Source organism: Catharus ustulatus, chromosome 31, assembly GCF_009819885.2.
Source record: "Catharus ustulatus isolate bCatUst1 chromosome 31, bCatUst1.pri.v2, whole genome shotgun sequence".
NCBI lineage: Eukaryota > Metazoa > Chordata > Aves > Passeriformes > Turdidae > Catharus > Catharus ustulatus.
Window position 1 is genome coordinate 2,094,968 of NC_046251.1, and position 17,520 is coordinate 2,112,487.

At 66.3% G+C, this 17,520-nt stretch overlaps 3 protein-coding genes across 7 annotated transcripts; all 3 read right to left on the minus strand.

The window, feature by feature from the left end:
* Positions 1 to 7: 7 nt before the first annotated feature.
* Positions 8 to 9,246, minus strand: TIMELESS (timeless circadian regulator). Of its 4 annotated transcripts, XM_033083356.2 has the most exons (29): positions 9,216 to 9,246; positions 8,463 to 8,599; positions 8,236 to 8,389; positions 8,031 to 8,145; positions 7,894 to 7,956; positions 7,366 to 7,467; positions 7,116 to 7,274; positions 6,906 to 7,039; positions 6,746 to 6,833; positions 5,986 to 6,162; positions 5,692 to 5,909; positions 4,726 to 4,829; positions 4,480 to 4,649; positions 4,284 to 4,406; positions 4,051 to 4,202; positions 3,879 to 3,976; positions 3,681 to 3,798; positions 3,410 to 3,611; positions 2,453 to 2,604; positions 2,297 to 2,382; positions 2,093 to 2,216; positions 1,930 to 2,012; positions 1,710 to 1,858; positions 1,471 to 1,636; positions 1,325 to 1,393; positions 1,134 to 1,252; positions 789 to 1,047; positions 554 to 651; positions 8 to 449 (listed from the first exon to the last, which is right to left on the minus strand). In XM_033083356.2, exons 2-29 carry the CDS (start codon positions 8,557 to 8,559, stop codon positions 60 to 62), a joined length of 3,969 nt encoding a protein of 1,322 aa, XP_032939247.1. In that variant the 5' UTR covers positions 8,560 to 8,599; positions 9,216 to 9,246; the 3' UTR covers positions 8 to 59. The 4 variants fall into 4 exon arrangements, with proteins under 4 accessions (XP_032939247.1, XP_032939246.1, XP_032939245.1 ...); XM_033083355.2 differs by lacking the exon at positions 9,216 to 9,246 and having other exon boundaries at positions 7,116 to 7,271; positions 8,463 to 8,926; XM_033083354.2 differs by lacking the exon at positions 9,216 to 9,246 and having other exon boundaries at positions 8,463 to 8,926.
* Positions 9,247 to 9,915: 669 nt separating this feature from the next.
* LOC117009142 (major intrinsic protein of lens fiber) lies at positions 9,916 to 11,819 on the minus strand. Its single transcript, XM_033083371.1, has 4 exons — positions 11,282 to 11,819; positions 10,644 to 10,808; positions 10,465 to 10,545; positions 9,916 to 10,128 (listed from the first exon to the last, which is right to left on the minus strand). Exons 1-4 carry the CDS (start codon positions 11,639 to 11,641, stop codon positions 9,916 to 9,918), a joined length of 819 nt encoding a protein of 272 aa, XP_032939262.1. The 5' UTR covers positions 11,642 to 11,819.
* A 608-nt stretch (positions 11,820 to 12,427) lies between these two features.
* LOC117009138 (lens fiber major intrinsic protein-like) lies at positions 12,428 to 16,014 on the minus strand. 2 transcript variants are annotated; one of them, XM_042780081.1, is made up of 6 exons: positions 15,608 to 16,014; positions 14,559 to 15,560; positions 13,586 to 13,906; positions 13,363 to 13,515; positions 13,207 to 13,287; positions 12,428 to 12,799 (listed from the first exon to the last, which is right to left on the minus strand). In XM_042780081.1, exons 2-6 carry the CDS (start codon positions 15,150 to 15,152, stop codon positions 12,590 to 12,592), a joined length of 1,359 nt encoding a protein of 452 aa, XP_042636015.1. In that variant the 5' UTR covers positions 15,153 to 15,560; positions 15,608 to 16,014; the 3' UTR covers positions 12,428 to 12,589. The 2 variants fall into 2 exon arrangements, with proteins under 2 accessions (XP_042636015.1, XP_032939256.1); XM_033083365.1 differs by having other exon boundaries at positions 14,559 to 16,014.
* Positions 16,015 to 17,520: the final 1,506 nt, after the last annotated feature.

A 17,520-nucleotide genomic window follows, 5' to 3' on the forward strand; every position in this document is an offset into this window, starting at 1 on the left:
ACCCAAGAAGGCCAAAAGTCACCTTTATTTATTTAGGCCCTGTGCAGATGTAGAAAGTTTTAGGGGAAACAAAAAAAGCAGCTGAGGAAAAAGGGAATTTGAGGTAAAACAGCGAGATGGTGGCACCAGGGGAAGGGAGGAAGGTGGAGAAATTGGTTGTTTGTGCAGCCTTTAAAAACAGTATCAAAACCTGCAGAAAAAAATCTGCAGAAACCCCAGAAAACCTTTAGAAACCCCAGAAAAACTGCAGAAATCCAGTAAAATCTGCAAAATAGCCCAGGAAACACCACAGGGCCCAGGCACAGGCAGGATAGGGGGAACCACTCAATCCTCCTCCTCCTCCTCTTCCTCCTCCAGGCAGCGGATGCGCTTCCGCCTGCCCCGGGGCTGGGGATCCTCATCCTCCTCATCCTCCTCAGAGCAGGGAGCTGCAGGGGCTGGCTCGGTGCCTGTGGATGGAGGGAGAGGGGACAGGGCTGAGCCCCCCAGGGATGTGGCAAAGGGGACAGGGACAGGACAGCCCCCCAGGAGCGAGCAGAGGGGCTGAACCCACCTGAGGTGCCACCATCCTCATCCTCGCTGGCGAGCTCCCGGCGCCTCTTGGAGCGCGGCTGCACTGGGCTGGGGACAGGGACAGGGACGGGCTCCTCGCTGCAGGGGTTGGCACAGCTCAGCCCCACATGGGGAGAACACAGGGGGCTGCATCCCCTCCCCAGGTAGGGAGAAGAACCCCCCCAAATCAGGGAGGGAGGATCCCCCCCAAGCTGAGAAGGGGATTCTGGTCTCACCTCTCCGAGTCTGATCCCAGCCCTGCCGGCAGCGTCTCTGCTGAGGGGCACAAGGAGGGCGGCTCAGAGCCAGCCCCACACCTGGGCATCCCACACCCCCTCCCCAGCCCCACCCCTCACCTGGAGCCAGGTCCTGGGGGCACCTGGGTGGCTCTGGCAGGTCCTGGGGGGGCCCTGGGGGGCCACGGTGGGCGATGGAGGCGGCCACACGCCGGAGCTGCTGCGGGGTGAGGGCGGCCGGGATGCGCCAGAAGGATTCCTGGGCAGAAAGAGGGGACATCAGAGGGAGCAAGGGGATGGGGACAAGGATGGGGATGAGGATGAGGATGGGGACAGGGACCTCACCTGCTCGCTGGCGGGGGGCCGCAGCCCCAGCTGCCGCAGCAGGCTCTGGAAGCGCCGGTCCTCCATGGCATCCTCGTTCTCCTCCGTCAGCGGCACCAGCGGCACCGGGTGGGACACACCTGGGTCAAGAGTGATGTCAGACACCCCCAGCCCCCCTGACACGACCCCCACCCAACCCCTACCCCACTCACCGTCCTCCTCACGGTCCCCTGCCACCCTCCGCAGACAATTCTCCAGCCACCGCAGGGGCCCGGCCAGGCCTGGGGACAGCACAAGGTCACTCAGGACCCAGCCCTGCAGCTGAGCCCACCTGGGGGGTTCAGAGCCCCTCACCCACCTTCCTGATGCAGGTGCTGTGCCAGGTCCTGCCCAGCCCCTTCCTCAGGCACCCAATGCTCCTCCATGGGGCCTTCCTCTGCTTCATCCTCATCATCCTCCTCCTCACTGTCCTCATCCTCTCCTGAGCTGTCCTGAGCTGGCATGGCCAGGACACCTGTGGCAGCCTGCGGGAGCCAGCAGTGTTTGGGTGGCCCCAAGGTGGGGACAGCACCCCCAGGACCCTCCATCCCCCTGTACCTGCCCGGGGTCGGGGGCCTGGCTCTTCCTCCTGCGTTTCTTGTACAGCTCCTTGCGTTCAGCCACCAGCCCCAGCCCCAGCAGCTTCTCCACCACCCGAGCGCGCGAGCGCCGCGCTGTCAGGTGCTTCATGATGTTCCCCAGGATGTCTGTGGGGAGGGGGGTCAGCGTGGGGGGCTACAGGGGGTTTTTAGGGGTCTGCCCCCTGTGTCCAGCTCACCATCCGAGGCCTGGAACTCCTCGAAGAGCCGCGTCAGCTCCTCCTCCTGCTCCTCCGTCCACAGCACGATGCTGGTGCCCTTCCTAGGGGTGGGGAACAGCTGTGGGTCCCTGTCCTGGGAGGAGGTGAGTCCCTGCCCTGTCCCCAGAGGTCCCTGACCCACCTCTCCCGCGGGAAGTCCTTGGCACTGTTGGCCAGCCCCATCCTCACCAGCTGCTTCACCACCTGCTTCCGCGTCCGCCCGGGCGTGGGGAGCTGGGCCAGGATGGCAGCGATGATGTCCCCACCTGTGGGACAGGGAGAATGCAGGGACAGAGCCCCTGCCACCCCCCGGGGGTCCCACTGAGACCCCAGAGACCCTCAGTACCTTCCACCTCCTTGTACTTCCAGTACAGCTCCCGCAGCTCCTGCTCCTCCTGCGGGGTCCAGGGGGGGACCCGGCTCCGGGTAATCCTGGGGAGGGGCAGAAGGGAGGTGAGGGGAGGGAAGAGGGGGTGGCAGCCCCCTCCCCAGCCCCACTCACCCCTCTCCCTCCTGCAGGGTGCTGTAGCCCTTGGTCATCTCGTAGACGACGGCCGGGCTCTTCCAGAAGAGCAGCTCCACAAAGGCCTTTTTGTTGGTGGCTGCCAGCGCAAAGAACTTGCCCAGGATGAACTTGGCCAAGGTCACCAACTCCTGGGGACAGCAAGAGGGAGAGAGTGGCTGGAGGACACTGGGGACAGAGAGTGGGGCTGAGGGAAATTTGGAATACAGAGCAGGGCTGGGGGACACCTGGGATAGACAGAGAGACTGGGGGATGCAGGCACAGAGAGAGGGGCTGGGGGACACCAGGGATAGAGAGTGGGGCTGGGGGCTGCAGGGACAGAGCAGGGCTGGGGACTGCAGGGACAGAGAGGGGCTGGGGGATGCTGAGGATTGAACAGGGCTGGGGGCTGCAGGGACAGAGCTAGGCTGAGAAATGCTGGGGACTCAGTGGGGCTGGGGGATGCTGGGGACTGAGCAGGGGTGGAGGATGCTGGAGAATGAGCAGGGCTGGGGGACACTGAGGATTGAGCAGGGCTGGGGGCTGCAGGAACAGAGCTAGCCTGGGGGATGCTTTTGACTGAGCAGGGCTGGGGGATACTGGAGAATGAGCAGGGCTGGGGGATACAGGATTGAGCAGGGCTGGGGGCAGCAGAGACAGAGCAGGGCTGGAGGCTGTAGGGACTTAGAAGGGCTGGGAGATGCTGTGGCCTCAATGAGGGTTGGAGGCTGCAGGGACAGAGCAGGGCTGGGGACTGCTGAGGATTGAGCAGGGCTAGGGGCTGCAGAGACATAGAAGGGCTGGGAGATGCTGGGGCCTCAATGAGGGTTGGGGGCTGCTGAAGACTGAGCAAGGCTGGGGGCTGCTGAGGATTGAGCAGAGTTGGGGGCACGAGAGACAGAGCAGGGCTGGGGGCTACAGGGCCAGACCCCTCCCAGAAAGGCTCAGGTGCCTGACCTGGTGCGCGGCGGCCGCGGGGTCGCTGAGCAGGCGGTGGAAGAGGGCGAAGAGGGAGAGCTGGAAGAGCAGGGGCTCCATGTGCAGGTCGCGGGCCAGGCGGTGCAGCAGGCGTGCAGCGCAGTGGTTGGTGTGGGGGCTGTTCCGGGCGTACCCTCGCAGCAGCAGCACCAGGGCCCGCACCACGGGGGCACAGGCGAACCTGCCCAGCAGCCCTGTCAGTGCAGCCGCCCCACAGGGGACCCCCCAGCCCTCCCCAAACCCTTCTCACCGCTTCAGGTAGTCGAGGAAGTTGAATTCCTTCTCTGACACCTGCACGGTCTGCTCCTCCTCTTCCTCCTCCTCCTCTTCTTCCTCCTCTGGCTCCTCAGGTTCGGTGGGTGCCTGCCCTGTGGTGGGATGTGCTGAGGGTCTGCAGCGCCCCAGCCCAAAGTTTTTCCCATTCCCAGTGTCACAGATGGGGACTCACTGGGCAGGGCAGCGACGAGGATCTCCCGCAGCAGCTGGGTCTCCTCAGGCGGCCCCGCATCCGCTGCTCCAAACACGTCCCCTTCAGGCCACACCTCCCTGGGGACAACGGAGACAAGCTGGCACTGTGTCCCCACGCCCTGGGCACGAGGTGGGCATCACGGTGCTGGTACCTGGCCGAGCGCAGCAGCCGCAGGGCCTGGGGCACGCGGGAATCCCGCAGGCACTCCTGGATCCGCAGCAGAGCCTCGGCGCGCTGCTCCTCCACCGGCGTCTCCGAGGCGGCGTCGAAGGGCACCATGTCCTCAGGGAGGGGCACCTCGCCCTGGATGAGGACAGGACAGAGTCACTCTGTGCCCCACAACATCCTCAGAGCTCCCAGTGGGGCTGGACCCTTCCCTGGTACCTCCAGGCAGGCTTGGAGCTGCGGGGCCAACCCTTCCCACAGCTGCTCCAGCTCTGCGGCGCTGGGCTGGGCAGGGGCCGCGGGCGCTCGAGGCTTCTTCTTCTTCCTCCGCACACGTTTGCTCTGAGGGGCAAGGATGGGGTCAGCAGGGGCTGCCTGACCCCCAGGGGACCCCCCCAAGGCAGGCACATCCCACCTGCACCACGAGGTTGGCACGGCCGTGGCAGAAGCGCTCCAGCATGCGGAGGAAGAGGTGGGCGGTCTCCACCAGGTCCCGCAGGAAACTGCGCGGCTGCTTGGTCTCGTCGAACTTGCGGAAGAGCGCGAGGAAGAGCTCCCGGTATTCCATCACGTAGAAGATGTTGCCTAGGGAGGAGGGTGGCAGTGGGAAGGAGCGGGTCAGGGTCACCCCAGGGATGGGCAGAGGGACAGAGGGACTCACTCTTGATGACCTGGCTGCTGTCCCGCACCGCCTGCTCCGGGGACCGGTCCATCTCCTGCACGGTCCGCAGCAGCTCCTGGTAGGCCTTCAGGGCCAAGTGCATCCTGGGGATGGCAGTGGGGTGTGGATGATACAATTCCTCCAAAGCCATCTTCCCCTGGCCCCTGGAACTTGCTATAATAGATAAGGTATCCTAGATACCAAGGTTGAGCCAAATTCCTTAAGAACTTGGTCGCTCTCTAACACTTTGGAAGATAATTGGTTAGAAATTAGTCTGTGTAATTGGTCAGCTCACCTTTAGAACTTTTCACTTAGATTGGATGCTGTTCTTTGTATAAACTTTTATTGGTTGTAGTTTGAATCCTCCCTGAACCTATAAATATGATTCTGAGAGATCCCTGCTTGACCACCCTTGGCGTGAAATAAAGACTCTTGTGGAACTCGTCAAGTAAGGCCTCTGGTTTTTTTCTGCTGGCTAAATGTGAGCTTTTCTGAGATAGCTACATGTTATCACTCTCTGGTCCTGGCAAATACCACCAGGGACCAAAAAAGAAAAGCCACAGTGGCGGGGGTCACAGGTGCCATGGGGAACTCAGGTACTTGGGGGAGTCCCAGGCACTGTTGGGGTCCCAAGGCAACACAGTCCCAGGTGCCCATGGGATCCTGGATCCCCAGGGTGTTCCAGGCACCAGGGAGTCACAGGTGTCTGGGTGGTATCCCAAGTGTCCAAGGGGTCCCAGACATCAGGAGATCCCAGATATTTGGGAGTCCCAGACACCAAGGGGTGTCCTAGGTGCCCTAGGGTCTCCCAGGTGTCCAAGAAGTCCCAGGTGCTGGGAGTATCCCAGGTACTGTGGGGTTCCCAGGTGCCCAGAAAGTCTCAGACACCCTGGGGAGTCTCAGGAACTCAAGGAGAATCCCAGGTACTGGGAGTCCCAGACACCAAGGGGTGTCCCACGTGCTCACCTGCGTGCCCAGGTTGTTGCCTCCTTCTTGTCCATCAGTGCCATCTCATAATAGGTGGTGAGGTTCTGCTCGATGAAGTGGAAGGCTCGGACCCCCACGGTCTCGGACACCAGCTCGGGGCGGAAGCCGTGGCGCCGGTTGAAGGCCATGAAGAAGGCGGTGGCCCACAGGTAATAGGTCTCATCGTGCTGCTGAGCCTTCTCCCGCACCAGCTGGTCCTGAGGGACAACCAGGGGGGTTTCAGTGGGAGTTCCACAGCCTGCAGAGGGGATCCCAGCCCTCCCAGCCCCTCACCTTGACCAGCAGCATCAGGCGGTTGTAGCAGCCCTCGAGGAAGTCCTGGCAGAAGTGGCGCAGGAAGAGCCGGACGTTGCGGGCGGAGCGGCGCGAGGGCTCGGACTCGGGGGCGGCCTGGCGGCGCCGAGGCACCTTCTGGGGCTCCTTGCCCAGGTCGTGGGTGTAGTTCTTCAGCTGCAGGGGATGGAAGAGGCCAGATTCATCCATCCGGGTGTCACCCACCATGTCCCCTGTCCCTGTGCCCCACACCACGTCTCTGTTCCTGCAAGCCCATCACATTCCTGGCTCTGTGCTCCACACCCCATGTCCAGTCCTGTGTCCCACCTATGTTCCTGTCCCTGTGCCCCCCACTCACATTCCCATCTCAGTGACCTCTGCCACATCCCCATCTCAGTGCCCCACACCGTGTCCCTGTCCCAATAGCTCCCTCTACATCCCTGGCCCTGTGCCCCCCACCATGTCCTTGTCCCTGTGCCCACTGCCACCTCCCCACTAGTGTGACCCCCCACCACGTTCCCGTATCTGTGCCCCCAACTCACATCCACATCCCAGTGCCACCTGCCACATCCTTGACCCCATGCCTCACACATCTTTAGCCTCGTGTCCCGTTCCTGTTTCCTTACCATGTCCCCAACCCCATTCCTCACTACCTCCTGCCACATCCTTGTCCCTCCATCCTGTGCCACATCCCCAGCACCGTGTTCCACACACATCCCTGTCCCCATGCCCCCTACCCCATCCCCGGCCCCACACTCACATTGTGCAGCCCTTTGTGGAACACCACATCCCGGTCCCCGATGGACTTGAGGCCCTGCAGGACGTAGGAGCCCCCAAAGCGGGAATGCCTGGGCAGGGGACAGGGGCTGAATGATGCTGTCCCCACCATGGGGGTGCCATCCTTGTCCCCCCCTCCTCACCTGGATGTGCGCTGCAGTGCCCGGGCTCTCTTCTCTGCCAGCTCCCGCTGCCTCAAGGTCTCCAGCTCCCGTGTGTCCTCCCCGTGCTCGGCCCCTGCTGTCCCCTGTCCCAGCGCCGCCAGCTCCTCTGGGTTCTGCCAGCAGCTCTGTCAGCGCTGTGGGAGCTCTGCTGGGGCTCCCACCCTGCCCCACCCTGCTCCCCCAGCTCACCTGGTCACGGAACATGAGGGAGATGATCTCCAGGACGTGCAGGGCCCATTGCTGCTCCACCTGGGCGCTGGCCAGGAATTTGAGCAGGTCGTCCATCCCACTGATGTGCAGCGCCCACAGCACCCGGTCGTGCACGCTGGCGTCACCATCCACACCCTGCTGGGGATGGTGGCGGGGTGTCAGGGTTCCCCGTGGAGCCACTGCACCCCCAGACCTGTCAGGGAGCCAGGGAAGGGCCCTGTCCTGGTACCTGCTCCTCTGCAGGGTCTGGGGGCACGTGCAGCACGTTGCGCACCAGCAGCAGGATCCTCTCGATCAGCAGCGTGTCCTCCTCTTGTCGCTGCTCCCAGTCCTGGGGGGACACAGCTGTCAGGGTCCCCTGCAGCCCCCTGGGGGTCCCAGGCAGGGAAGAACCCCATACCCCCATGGGAACACACACCCCACAGCTCCTGAGAGACCCCACAGCCCCCAGGGCTCCATAGCAGGGATGGACCCTGCAGCCCCCAGGGGATCCCCAGCAAGGAAAGACCCTCCAGCCCCCACAGGAATCCTCAGCAGGGACAGAGCCTGCAGCCCCCCGGGGATTCCCAGCAAGGAAAGACCCTGCAGCCCCCACAGGAACCCTCAGCAGGGACAGAGCCTGCAGCCCCCCGGGGACCCCCAGCAAGGAAAGACCCTGCAGCCCCCACAGGAACCCTCAGCAGGGACAGAGCCTGCAGCCTCCTGGGGATCCCCAGCAGGGACACCACCCAGAGCCCCCCAAGGACAAGGGACTCACCAGCTGCAGGAGATTGTAGAGCTTCTCACTGAGCACCACGAACACCTTCTCACTGGCAAAAGCCTGCAGAAACCTCTTGTGAGTAAGAGAATATGGGCAACACCCCCCACCCATAGCACATTCCTGGGCAGCCTCACCTCCTTGTAGGCCTGCAGGTAGGACAGCACTTGGAGAAAATGGTGCCGGGAGGTGGCATCTGCTGGCACCTTCCCAAAGCAGAGCAAGGCTGGCTGAGTCAGGTTCACCATCAACCTGTGAGAGGGGGTGGAGGGGTGTGAGGGACCCCTGCCCAGCAAGCAGCCCCCACAGGGCCACCCCTGGCCACAAACCTGGCCCTGATACCTGATGACAGCGTCGAAGAGCACCTTGTCCTGGGGGTACTGCACCAGGATGGGCAGGAGGTCGTTCTGCAGGATTTGGGCAGCCCCCAGCTGCTGCCGCACGTCCCGGGTCTCGTCCTCATGGCGCAGGTACCGGATCAGGTCCTTGACGCTCTCTGGGGACAAGGGGCCATCAGTCCCCGTCCTCCCCGGTCCCCAACGCCCCCCTCCCCTCCGGTGCCCACCTACCCAGGCAGTCGGGCTCCCGATGGTACACGTCGCCCTCCAGGTAGCCCAGGGCGCTGCAGGTGGCCAGAAGCTCGCAGTTCATCATGTACCAGTCCATGCAGCGCGGGGCTGCGCACGGGACCAGCACCGGGGGCCACCTGAGGGCCACTGTCAGCACTGGGTACCCTCGGCAGGGCTCCGCCGGTACAGGCCAACCCTCACGTCCCGGTTTCCCCAACACGGACGAACCTCCCAGGCACGGTCCTACTCGGTACCGGACTCCACCGATCCCACAGGAACCCCCAGGTCCCGGTACCACCTCGATCCCAGCGCGCTTTCCCGATCCACCCCAATACTGGCGCACCCCACAGCCCCGGGGCATACCAAGCGCCGGTTCCTCCGGTTCCGTATCACCCCTCCCGTTTCGGTTCCCCGCAGTCACGGAGTACACCTGGATCCCCGTCGGTCCCGGTGCCTTCTGGACCCCGGAGCATTCCCGACTCCCCCCCACCCGATCTCAGAACCCCCCTCCCCATCCCGGATCCCAGCCCCGGACCCCCCTGATCCCGGAGCACTCCCCGCGACCCCGAACTCGGAGCCTGGAGGTCCCGGTTCTCCCGATCCCGCATCAACCCCCCCACCGTACCGAACCCTTCCATAACCACCCCCTTGGTTTCGGCGATCCCGGATCACCCCCAGACCCCGCTCCCCGCCGGTCCCGGGACACTCCCCACCCCCGGACCCCCCGGTGCCGGCCCCCCCCGTCCCGCTCACCGCCGCCCCGTCCCCGCCGCCCTCACGGCCGCGCTCCGGTCCCGGCGCGGGGGCGGCGTTACACAACCGCCCCAGTTCCCGCGGGCCGAGGCCCCGCCCCGCCCGCGCCCTTCAAACGGCAACACCCACAGAGCAGTGAGGTGGGGCCTCCAGTGCCGCCCCCTTCACACCCTCCCCGCCGTCCACCGCGGGCACAAACCGGCGACTCGGTGCCTCGGGGTGCACCGAACTCCCCTGGCCGCGCCCCCCGCCCCGCAGTGTTGCGGGGTGGAAGACGGGAGGTGCTCATTGTGAGAACAGGAAGCGGTGGCGGCGTTGCCCTTTTAAGAACGGCGCTGGCTGGGCGGGGCCTACCCCGGGCGCGGGAACGGGCGGCACCTCCCACCGGGGGGGCTCCGGTGTCACCTCCCCCCGTCCCGGTCCCTCCCGCTTCCCGGCGCCGGGCACGGCCGCGAGCGGTTACCAAAATAAAAGAGCAGGTTTAATTCACCGAACACAGAAGTCCCGCCGCGGCGGGGCGGGGCGGCCCCGGCCCGGTACGGGCGGCCCCGGGCAGCCCGGTGGCCGGTTCCCGGCAGCGGGGCCCCGCCGCCGCCCGCCCGCCGCGCCGCGCCGCACACACACGCACCACACGCACCGCGGCGGCCCCGTCACAGCAAAGCAGCGGCGGGCGCGGGGCCGCGCCCCGGGACGGGCCCCGTTACAGCCCCTGCGTCTTCAGCTCCAGCGGCTCTGCCGGCGGCTCGGGCGGCGGCTCGGCGGCGGCGGCGGTGGCGGTGACGGCGGTGGGGGCGGGCGGCTCTCCCTTGAGGGCGGCCAGGCGCTCGGCCAGGCTGCGCGGCCGCGGGCACAGCGCGAACTCGTACAGCACCGCGCCCAGCGCCGCGCCCAGCAGCGGGCCCGCCCAGTACACCTGCGGGGGGGCGGCGTGGGCACCGGCACCGGGGGACCCCTGATCCCCCTCCCCGCTGATGCCTGGCCACCGGCCCAGGCGGGGCCACCCGTCTCCCGGTGAGCGGGGGGCGGCAGCGTGTCCCCCTCCCCGGGATATCGGGGGACAGGACGCGTCTCCCGGTGAGCGGGATACCGGGGGAATACCCAGCACCTTGGGGCGCTGCTGTCACCGTGGTGACACCGGCAGCCGCCCGCCTTCAGTGCGGACACAGCGGCTGGGGCAGGGCAGGGACAAGCGGGGAGGGACTGGGAGGGCCCGGGGCGGGTTTGGGGGTCCCCGTCCCCCCCCACTTACCCAGTGGTTGGCGAAGTTACGGGTGATGACGGCGGGGGCGAAGGAGCGAGCAGGGTTCATGCTGGCGCCCGTGTAGTGGATCTGCGGGGGGACGGGGCAGTGGGGGGCTGGACAGCTGCCCCCCACCCCCTTCCCAGCCCCCGGGGTCCCAGCACGGGGGTCCCCGCGGCCGCCCTTACCCCGAAGAGGTGGCCGAGGGCGAGGGAGAAGCCGACGGGCACGGCAGCCATGGCCGGGCGCCCGTCGTGACGGTCGTCGAAGCTGGCGAAGACGCAGAGGATGAACTGGGCGGTCAGGAGCAGCTCCACCACCGTGCCCTGGCCCGGGCCCACGCCGGGGTGCAGCTGTGTGGGGAAAGGGCTCAGCACCTCACAGAGTTGCTCCCCCAAATTCCCCCTCGTTATCCTTCCACAACCCAAAACCCCACTGTACCGCAATCCCCTCCCTCATCGCCAAACTCCTCCTGGATGCCCAGCCCCCATTACTGCCCCACATCAATCCAAACCCCAAAACATCTTCTGGACCACCCCACCATCCACCACCAGACCCCTCAAACACCTCTGAACCTCAGAACCCCCATTAGAGCCCCAAAACAGCCCCGGGACCCCCCCCCCCCAATTCCCCCAAACCTCTCTGAACCCCTCATCCCCCCCATTACAGCCCCTTGTACCCCAGATCCCAAAACAACCCCTGGACTCCCCCAATCCTTCCAAACCCCCATTACAGTCCCAAAGTACCCCAGACCCCAAACACCTCCTGGAGCCCCAAAACATTCATTACAGCCCCCACCCCACGGTCCCCCCGTGCCCCTGCTCACCGCGCTGAGGCCGAGGGTGCCACGGACGGGGCCCGGGGTCACCCCGTAGAGCACCCCGGCGCCGGCCAGCATGCCCAGCACCTGGGCCAGCAGGTAGCCCAGGGCACGGGGCAGGGAGAGCTGCGAGGCCATCAGGAAGGCCAGCGTGATGGCCGGGTTGACGTGGCCCCCGCTGACATGGCCCAGCGCCTGCACCACGGTGGTCTGGGCCAGCCCGAAGGCCAGGGCGGCCCCCACGACGCTGGGGGGGCCCGGGGCCCAGCGCAGGGAGGCCCCCAGCCCCAGCAGGGCATAGAGGAGGCTGCCCAGGAACTCGGCCAGGACGGCCCTCCAGAAGGCGGACGAGCGCAGCTCCCGCATGGCCTGGCCCCGCTGCCCTCCACGGCCCCGCTCCCCTCCCCGGGGGCCGCCCGTGCCCACCTTTATAAGGCCCCCCCGGGCCGGCCCCGGGGGTGGGATCCCACCTCTGCCACCCCCCGTTAACCGCTTCGCTGCCCGGGGCACGGGACAGGTGACATGCGGTGAGGAACCCCCCCCCGAGCCCCCCCCCGATCAGCCCCGCACCCCCCGATAGTGGGGACCCCCCCCCAAAGCTGCTCCGCTCCCATCCCTTGGAGTTACCTGGGGGGAACTGTAACTCATTGGTGCCCTCGGTGGGGTTTGGGGTACCCCCTTGCTCGGGGCCAGCACTGACACACCTCCCACCCCCCTAAATGTTTTGGGGACACTTTGGGGCAACCCCTACTGGGAGCCACCCCCACCTCGCGGGAGGGGTCCTGGGCCAGCCCCGCTGGGGGCCGCGGGGTGTCCCCCCCCCCCCCCGGTGCTGTTGTCTGCGGGAGGGTTTATTCAGCCCGGCTTAGCGGGCGCTGAGTCCCCGGCCGGGGGGATTAGGGCTCGGCCCGGCCATTGGCGCCCGCCGGAATCTGCCGGGGCTGCAGAGGCCACCACAAAGGGCTTTGCTGCGCTCAGCTCCCCGGCACGGGACGGGCTGACGGGGGGTCCCGGCCCCCGCCCTCGCCGGGGGCCGCGGGGAGGGGGCACCCGCCCGCCCGCAGCGCCGGTGTCGCGGTGCTGCCACACACCGAGGGCGCAGGGCGGTGGTCGAGACCCCCCGTCCCCTCACAGCATCACTCCGCACCCACCTGCGACCCCAACACACCTTTAATCCCCCCTCGGGGGAGAGGACAGTAAAAGGGGAGGGGGCACGGAGCCCCCCCTATCCTGTGGGTGCCCCACGGAAGGTTCTGGCAGCGGCGAGGATGCGGTGTCAGGGTGTGGAGGATCGGGGGTGGAGTGGAGGGGGGCTCAGGCAGTGCCCTGCTCCCGCTGCTCGGCTGGGGGGGCTGGGGGGCCACGGGCCACCGAGGAGGGGGACAGGCTGGGGGTCTCCACCAGAGCCACGTCCCGGCAGGCGAGGCAGGCACCCAGCTTCTCCCGGGAGGCTCCGGGAGCCAGGAGGAACTCGTAGGAGAGCCCGGCCAGCACCGCACCCAGCACCGGCCCCAGCCAGTACACCTGGAGGGGCACAGAGTGTTGGGGTGTCCCAGGGATGGGGGGACACAGGGGAGGGGGCTGCCCGGGGGTGGGGAGGACAGGGGACCCCGCCCCAGTGATGGGGACTGAGTGGAGGAACCTGCCCGAAGGATGAGGAGGTGTCACGTTTGGGGGAAGGGACACATCCCAAGGATGGGGACGAGGGGGGCCTGTCCCAAGGATGGCAGCACGGGAGACACACCTGCCCTGCGATGGTGACACCATGAGGGCCCAAGCTGGGGACACAGCTGGTGTTCACCTATCCCAGGGGGACCCACCCAAGGGAAGGGAAGACCAAGAACCGCTGTCCTGGGGTGGGGATGGGACAGCAGCGATCACCATAAGGGGGACACACCCCTACTTGGGGACTCTGGGCGCCCCCAACTCACCCAATGATCATCCCAGACCCCGGTGACGATGGCAGGCCCCAGTGAGCGCGCGGGGTTCATGCTGCCCCCCGAGAATGGCCCCTGTGGGAGACACGGGGGTCAGGGGCTGGTGGGATGAGGACCCCCTGGGTGGGTGGGACATGGGGGGTGCCTTACTGCAGCCAGGGCACCGGCAGCCACGGCGCTGCCCAGGACCAGCCCGCCCTGCGGGGCCGAGTGCTCAGCAGCGGCGAAGGCGGCCAGCGCCAGCTGGAAGGTGGCAAAACTCTCCCAGGCCAGCGCTGTCCCCGCTGTCCCCACCGTGCTCACCTGCGGGAGGGACACCTGTCCAGCGCCACAGGATGGGAGCAGGGATGGGGACGGGGATGGGGACACTCACCCTGGTGACGAGGCCGGTGTCATCCGGCAGCGCTGCACGGGCAGCAGCAGAGGCCAGCGTGGCCCCCGTGCACTGTGCCAGGACCCCCGCGGCCCCACGCAGGGTGCTCAGCTTGCGGGTGCACAGCAGGGCCAGGGTCAGTGCAGGGTTGGCCTGGGGCCCCCCGAGGGCACAGACGAGCCCCCCGGCCACCAACCCCCCAGCCAGCGCTGGGGCCAGTGGCCCTGGGGCCGCTGAAGCCCCCAGGACCACCCCCACGAAGATGAGGGTTGCCACCAGCTCCGCCAGCACCCCCCGCCAGAAGCGGCCGCTGCGCAGCTCCTGAGGGGACAGCGGGGACAGGGGTCACCCCACAGGCACTGCCAGGAGCTGGTGGCACAGAGAGGGGGTGGCATGGGGGCCTTGAGGGTATCTCAGGGGTGGGGTGCCCAAGATGGGGTATCTCAGGGATGGGGTGCCCTGGCAACAGGATGCCCCAGTTTTTGGTTACCTCAGAGATGGGGTGCCTTTGGGATGGGACCCCCCCCAGCACAGTGGGGGGGTCCCTCGATGATGGGGTGCCCTGGCAACAGGATGCCCCAGTTTTTTGGGTACCTCAGAGATGGGGTGTCTTTAGGATGGGACCCCCTCAGCACCTGGGGGATACTGGGGCAATGGGGTGCCATGGAAACAGGATGCCCCAGACACCACAGGGATGGGATCCCTCAGTCCCTGGGCACTGTGGTGACAGGATGTCCTGACAATAGGACAAGGGGGGGTGACAGGGTGAAGGTGAGGGCAGCAGCCAGGATAGGGCCAGGGGCCGTGGTGAGAGGCACACAGGGACCCCTGTGCCAGGGCTGGGCACTGAAGTGACAGGCTTGGGGAGTCCCCATGAGTTAGGGGCTGCTCGCCCACCCCCCCTGGCAGGGAGAGACTCTGGGGCTGTGGTTTTGGGGGGGCTGGGGGGTCAGGGCCGCTCGCAGGGTCTTACCTCCCCGATGGCCATGGTGCAGCTGAGGGAGAGGGGAGTGCACAGCACACCCGGGGTGGGGGCACCTCCTCCCCCTGGCACTGCCACCCCTGTCCCTGTCACCCCCTGTTTTCCTGTCACCCCCCAGCACTGCCACCCCCTTGGCCCAGGGCACCCCTGAGGTGCTGAGGGTGGGGCAGAATTTTGGGAGGGGGCTGCAGGGGTCCTTGGTTTGGGCTTCGAGCATCCCTGGGTGCCATGGCAACCCCCAGGACCCTTTGGGGTGTTGCCAGGACAACCAGAGATGAAAGGCTGGGATGAAAGACTTGGGGGGATGATGGGGGGGGTCACACATCTGGGATGAGAGTGAGGACAGGGCTGTCCCTGGGGGGAGGTGGAACACTTGGGATGAGCACAGGGACAGAATCCTGGGAGGGGCTGAGGGGTCACAGGGGACAGGGTGACACAGCTGGGATGAGCACGGGATACGGGGCTGTTCCCTGGTGGGAGGGTGGCGATGTCACACACCTGGGACAAGAGTGGGGACAGGGTCCTTGAGAGGGTCACACACCCAGAATGAGCTGGGGAATGGGGCTGTCCCCAGGGGGGTGACATATTTGACAGAAACTGGGGGACAGGGCTGTCCTGGGTGTGGGGTCACACACCTGACACAATTCAGGGACAGAACTGTCCTGGGGGGTCACACACCTGACACAATTCAGGGACAGGGCTGTCCCAGAGGGGGTCACACACCTGGCACAATTCAGGGACAGGGCTGTCCCAGCTGGGGTCACACACTTGGCACAATTCAGGGACAGGGTTGTCCTGGGGGATGTCACACACCTGGCACAATTCAGGGACAGGGCTGTCCCAGAGGGGGTCACACACCTGGCACAATTCAGGGACAGGGCTGTCCCAGCTGGGGTCACACACTTGGCACAATTCAGGGACAGGGTTGTCCTGGGGGATGTCACACACCTGGCACAATTCAGGGACAGGGCTGTCCCAGAGGGGGTCACACACCTGGCACAATTCAGGGACAGGGCTGTCCTGGGTGTGGGGTCACACACCTGGCACAAACTGGGGGACAGAACTGTCCTGGGGGGTCACACACCTGGCACAATTCAGGGACAGGGCTGTCCCAGGTGGGGTCAGACCTGACACAAGCTAGGGGACAGGGCTGTCCCAGGGGATGTCACACACCCAGGACAAGCTCCGGGCCGGGGCTGACCCCACCGTGCAGATCCCCGTGGGGGTGGCAGGAGGGGTCTGGAGGGGGGGACAGCCCCGGTGCCCCCCCGGGCCGTGGCTCTGCCGGCTCAGCACCGGCCCCGCACGTGGGGTGAGTCAGCGGGCGAAGCCCTGGCTCAGCACGGGGGGGCCCTGGCTCAGCACGGGGGGCCCCGGCGCTGCTGAGCCCGGCAAAGCCAGAACAATCCGCGGCCACAAAGGGCTGGGACAGCGCCGGGACGCGCGGGGGGACACCGGGGGGACAGCACTGGGGGGGGGCGGGGTTGGTGTTCTAGGGGGAATACGGGGGGGATATGTGGGGGACACCCAGGGGGACAATGGGAGGGAAGATGAGAGGGGGAACAACTGGGGGACACTGGAGGAGGACATGTGGGGACACTGTGGGGGACAATGTGGTGGCACATGTGGTCAGTCATGGGGGGGGACACAGCGAGGGGACATTTTTGGGGACACTGAGGGGGACAAGGGGCCCTGCAGAGGAGGGGAGAAATGGAGGAGCCCCCCCAGAACCTGTGTCCATCCCCCGTGCTGTCCCTGTCCCCACAGCTGAGCTTGTGCTAGGGTTGGGAGCCCCTACAGAATATTCTTGGGATTTTGCATCACCTCACAAACCCTCAGGGGACCCCCCTAAGACCCACCCATCCTATCTTGTAGGCCCCTAGGTGCCCTATGATCCCCCCAATCCACCCTACAGACCCTCCAGGTGCCCCATCCTGCCCCACAGCCCCCTCCAATACTCCCAGGCCTGTTCCACAGATCCCAGGTGTCCCCAAGATGCACCACAGAGCCCCCCAAGTGTCCTGTGACCCTCCCAACCTCCCCATAGACTCCCTCAGGAGCCTCAGGTGCTCTCTTCTGACTCACAGCCCCCCACCAGAGGTTCCCCCAGCAGGCCCAATCCCACCCTACAGACCCCCAAGTTGCCACAACCTGCCCCAAAGAGCCCCCTCAGGGTCCCCCAATCCTGCCCTACAGACACTCAGGTACCCCCAGGATGCCCCAGAGACCCCACAGATGCCCTCAGAATCCTCCCATCCTACTCTACAGAACCCCCAGCACCCCTCAATCCCACCCTGCAGAACCCAGAGCCCGCTAGGACCCCCACTCCCGTCTCACAGACCCTCAAGACGCCCCATAGACCCCTCAGGTGCCCCCCAAATTGCCCCTTTCCCAACTCCAAGATGGCGGCCCCCATCCCTGCCTCAGCAGAGGGCGGGGCCTGCTGCAGTCACGTGATAGAAGAAAAGCGCCAATATGGCGGCGGGCGGGGTGTGGTGTCGAACCACGTGATCAGCGCCTCCAAAATGGCCGCGCCCACGGTGCGGGCGGGGAGGCGGGGCCGAGGGGTAATGGCGGCGGTGGGCGGGGCCTCACTTAAAGGGGCCGCGCGCACCGGCGTGGGGGGGTCCGTGACCTCCCCCGACGGGGAGGGGGGGCTCGGTGGGTGCAGCCCCCCCGGGGGTTCATAAGAGCGAACCCCCGGTTGACACCGATGAAGCAGACAATGGGTGCGGGATCTCCCTCTCCGTGTCCCCCCCGTGTCGCCCCGGTGTTCCCCCGGTGTCCCGGGGGGGATCTCCTTGGGGGGCGCTTCATTTGTGGGGGGGGGACACAATATCCAAAATGGGGGTGAGATCCCCAGGGGGTTCATCGCTGTCGTGGAGCTGACGGGGGTCACCGGGGGGGTCACGGGCGGCACCGGGGGGTGACACCGGGGGGTGACGGGGCAGGA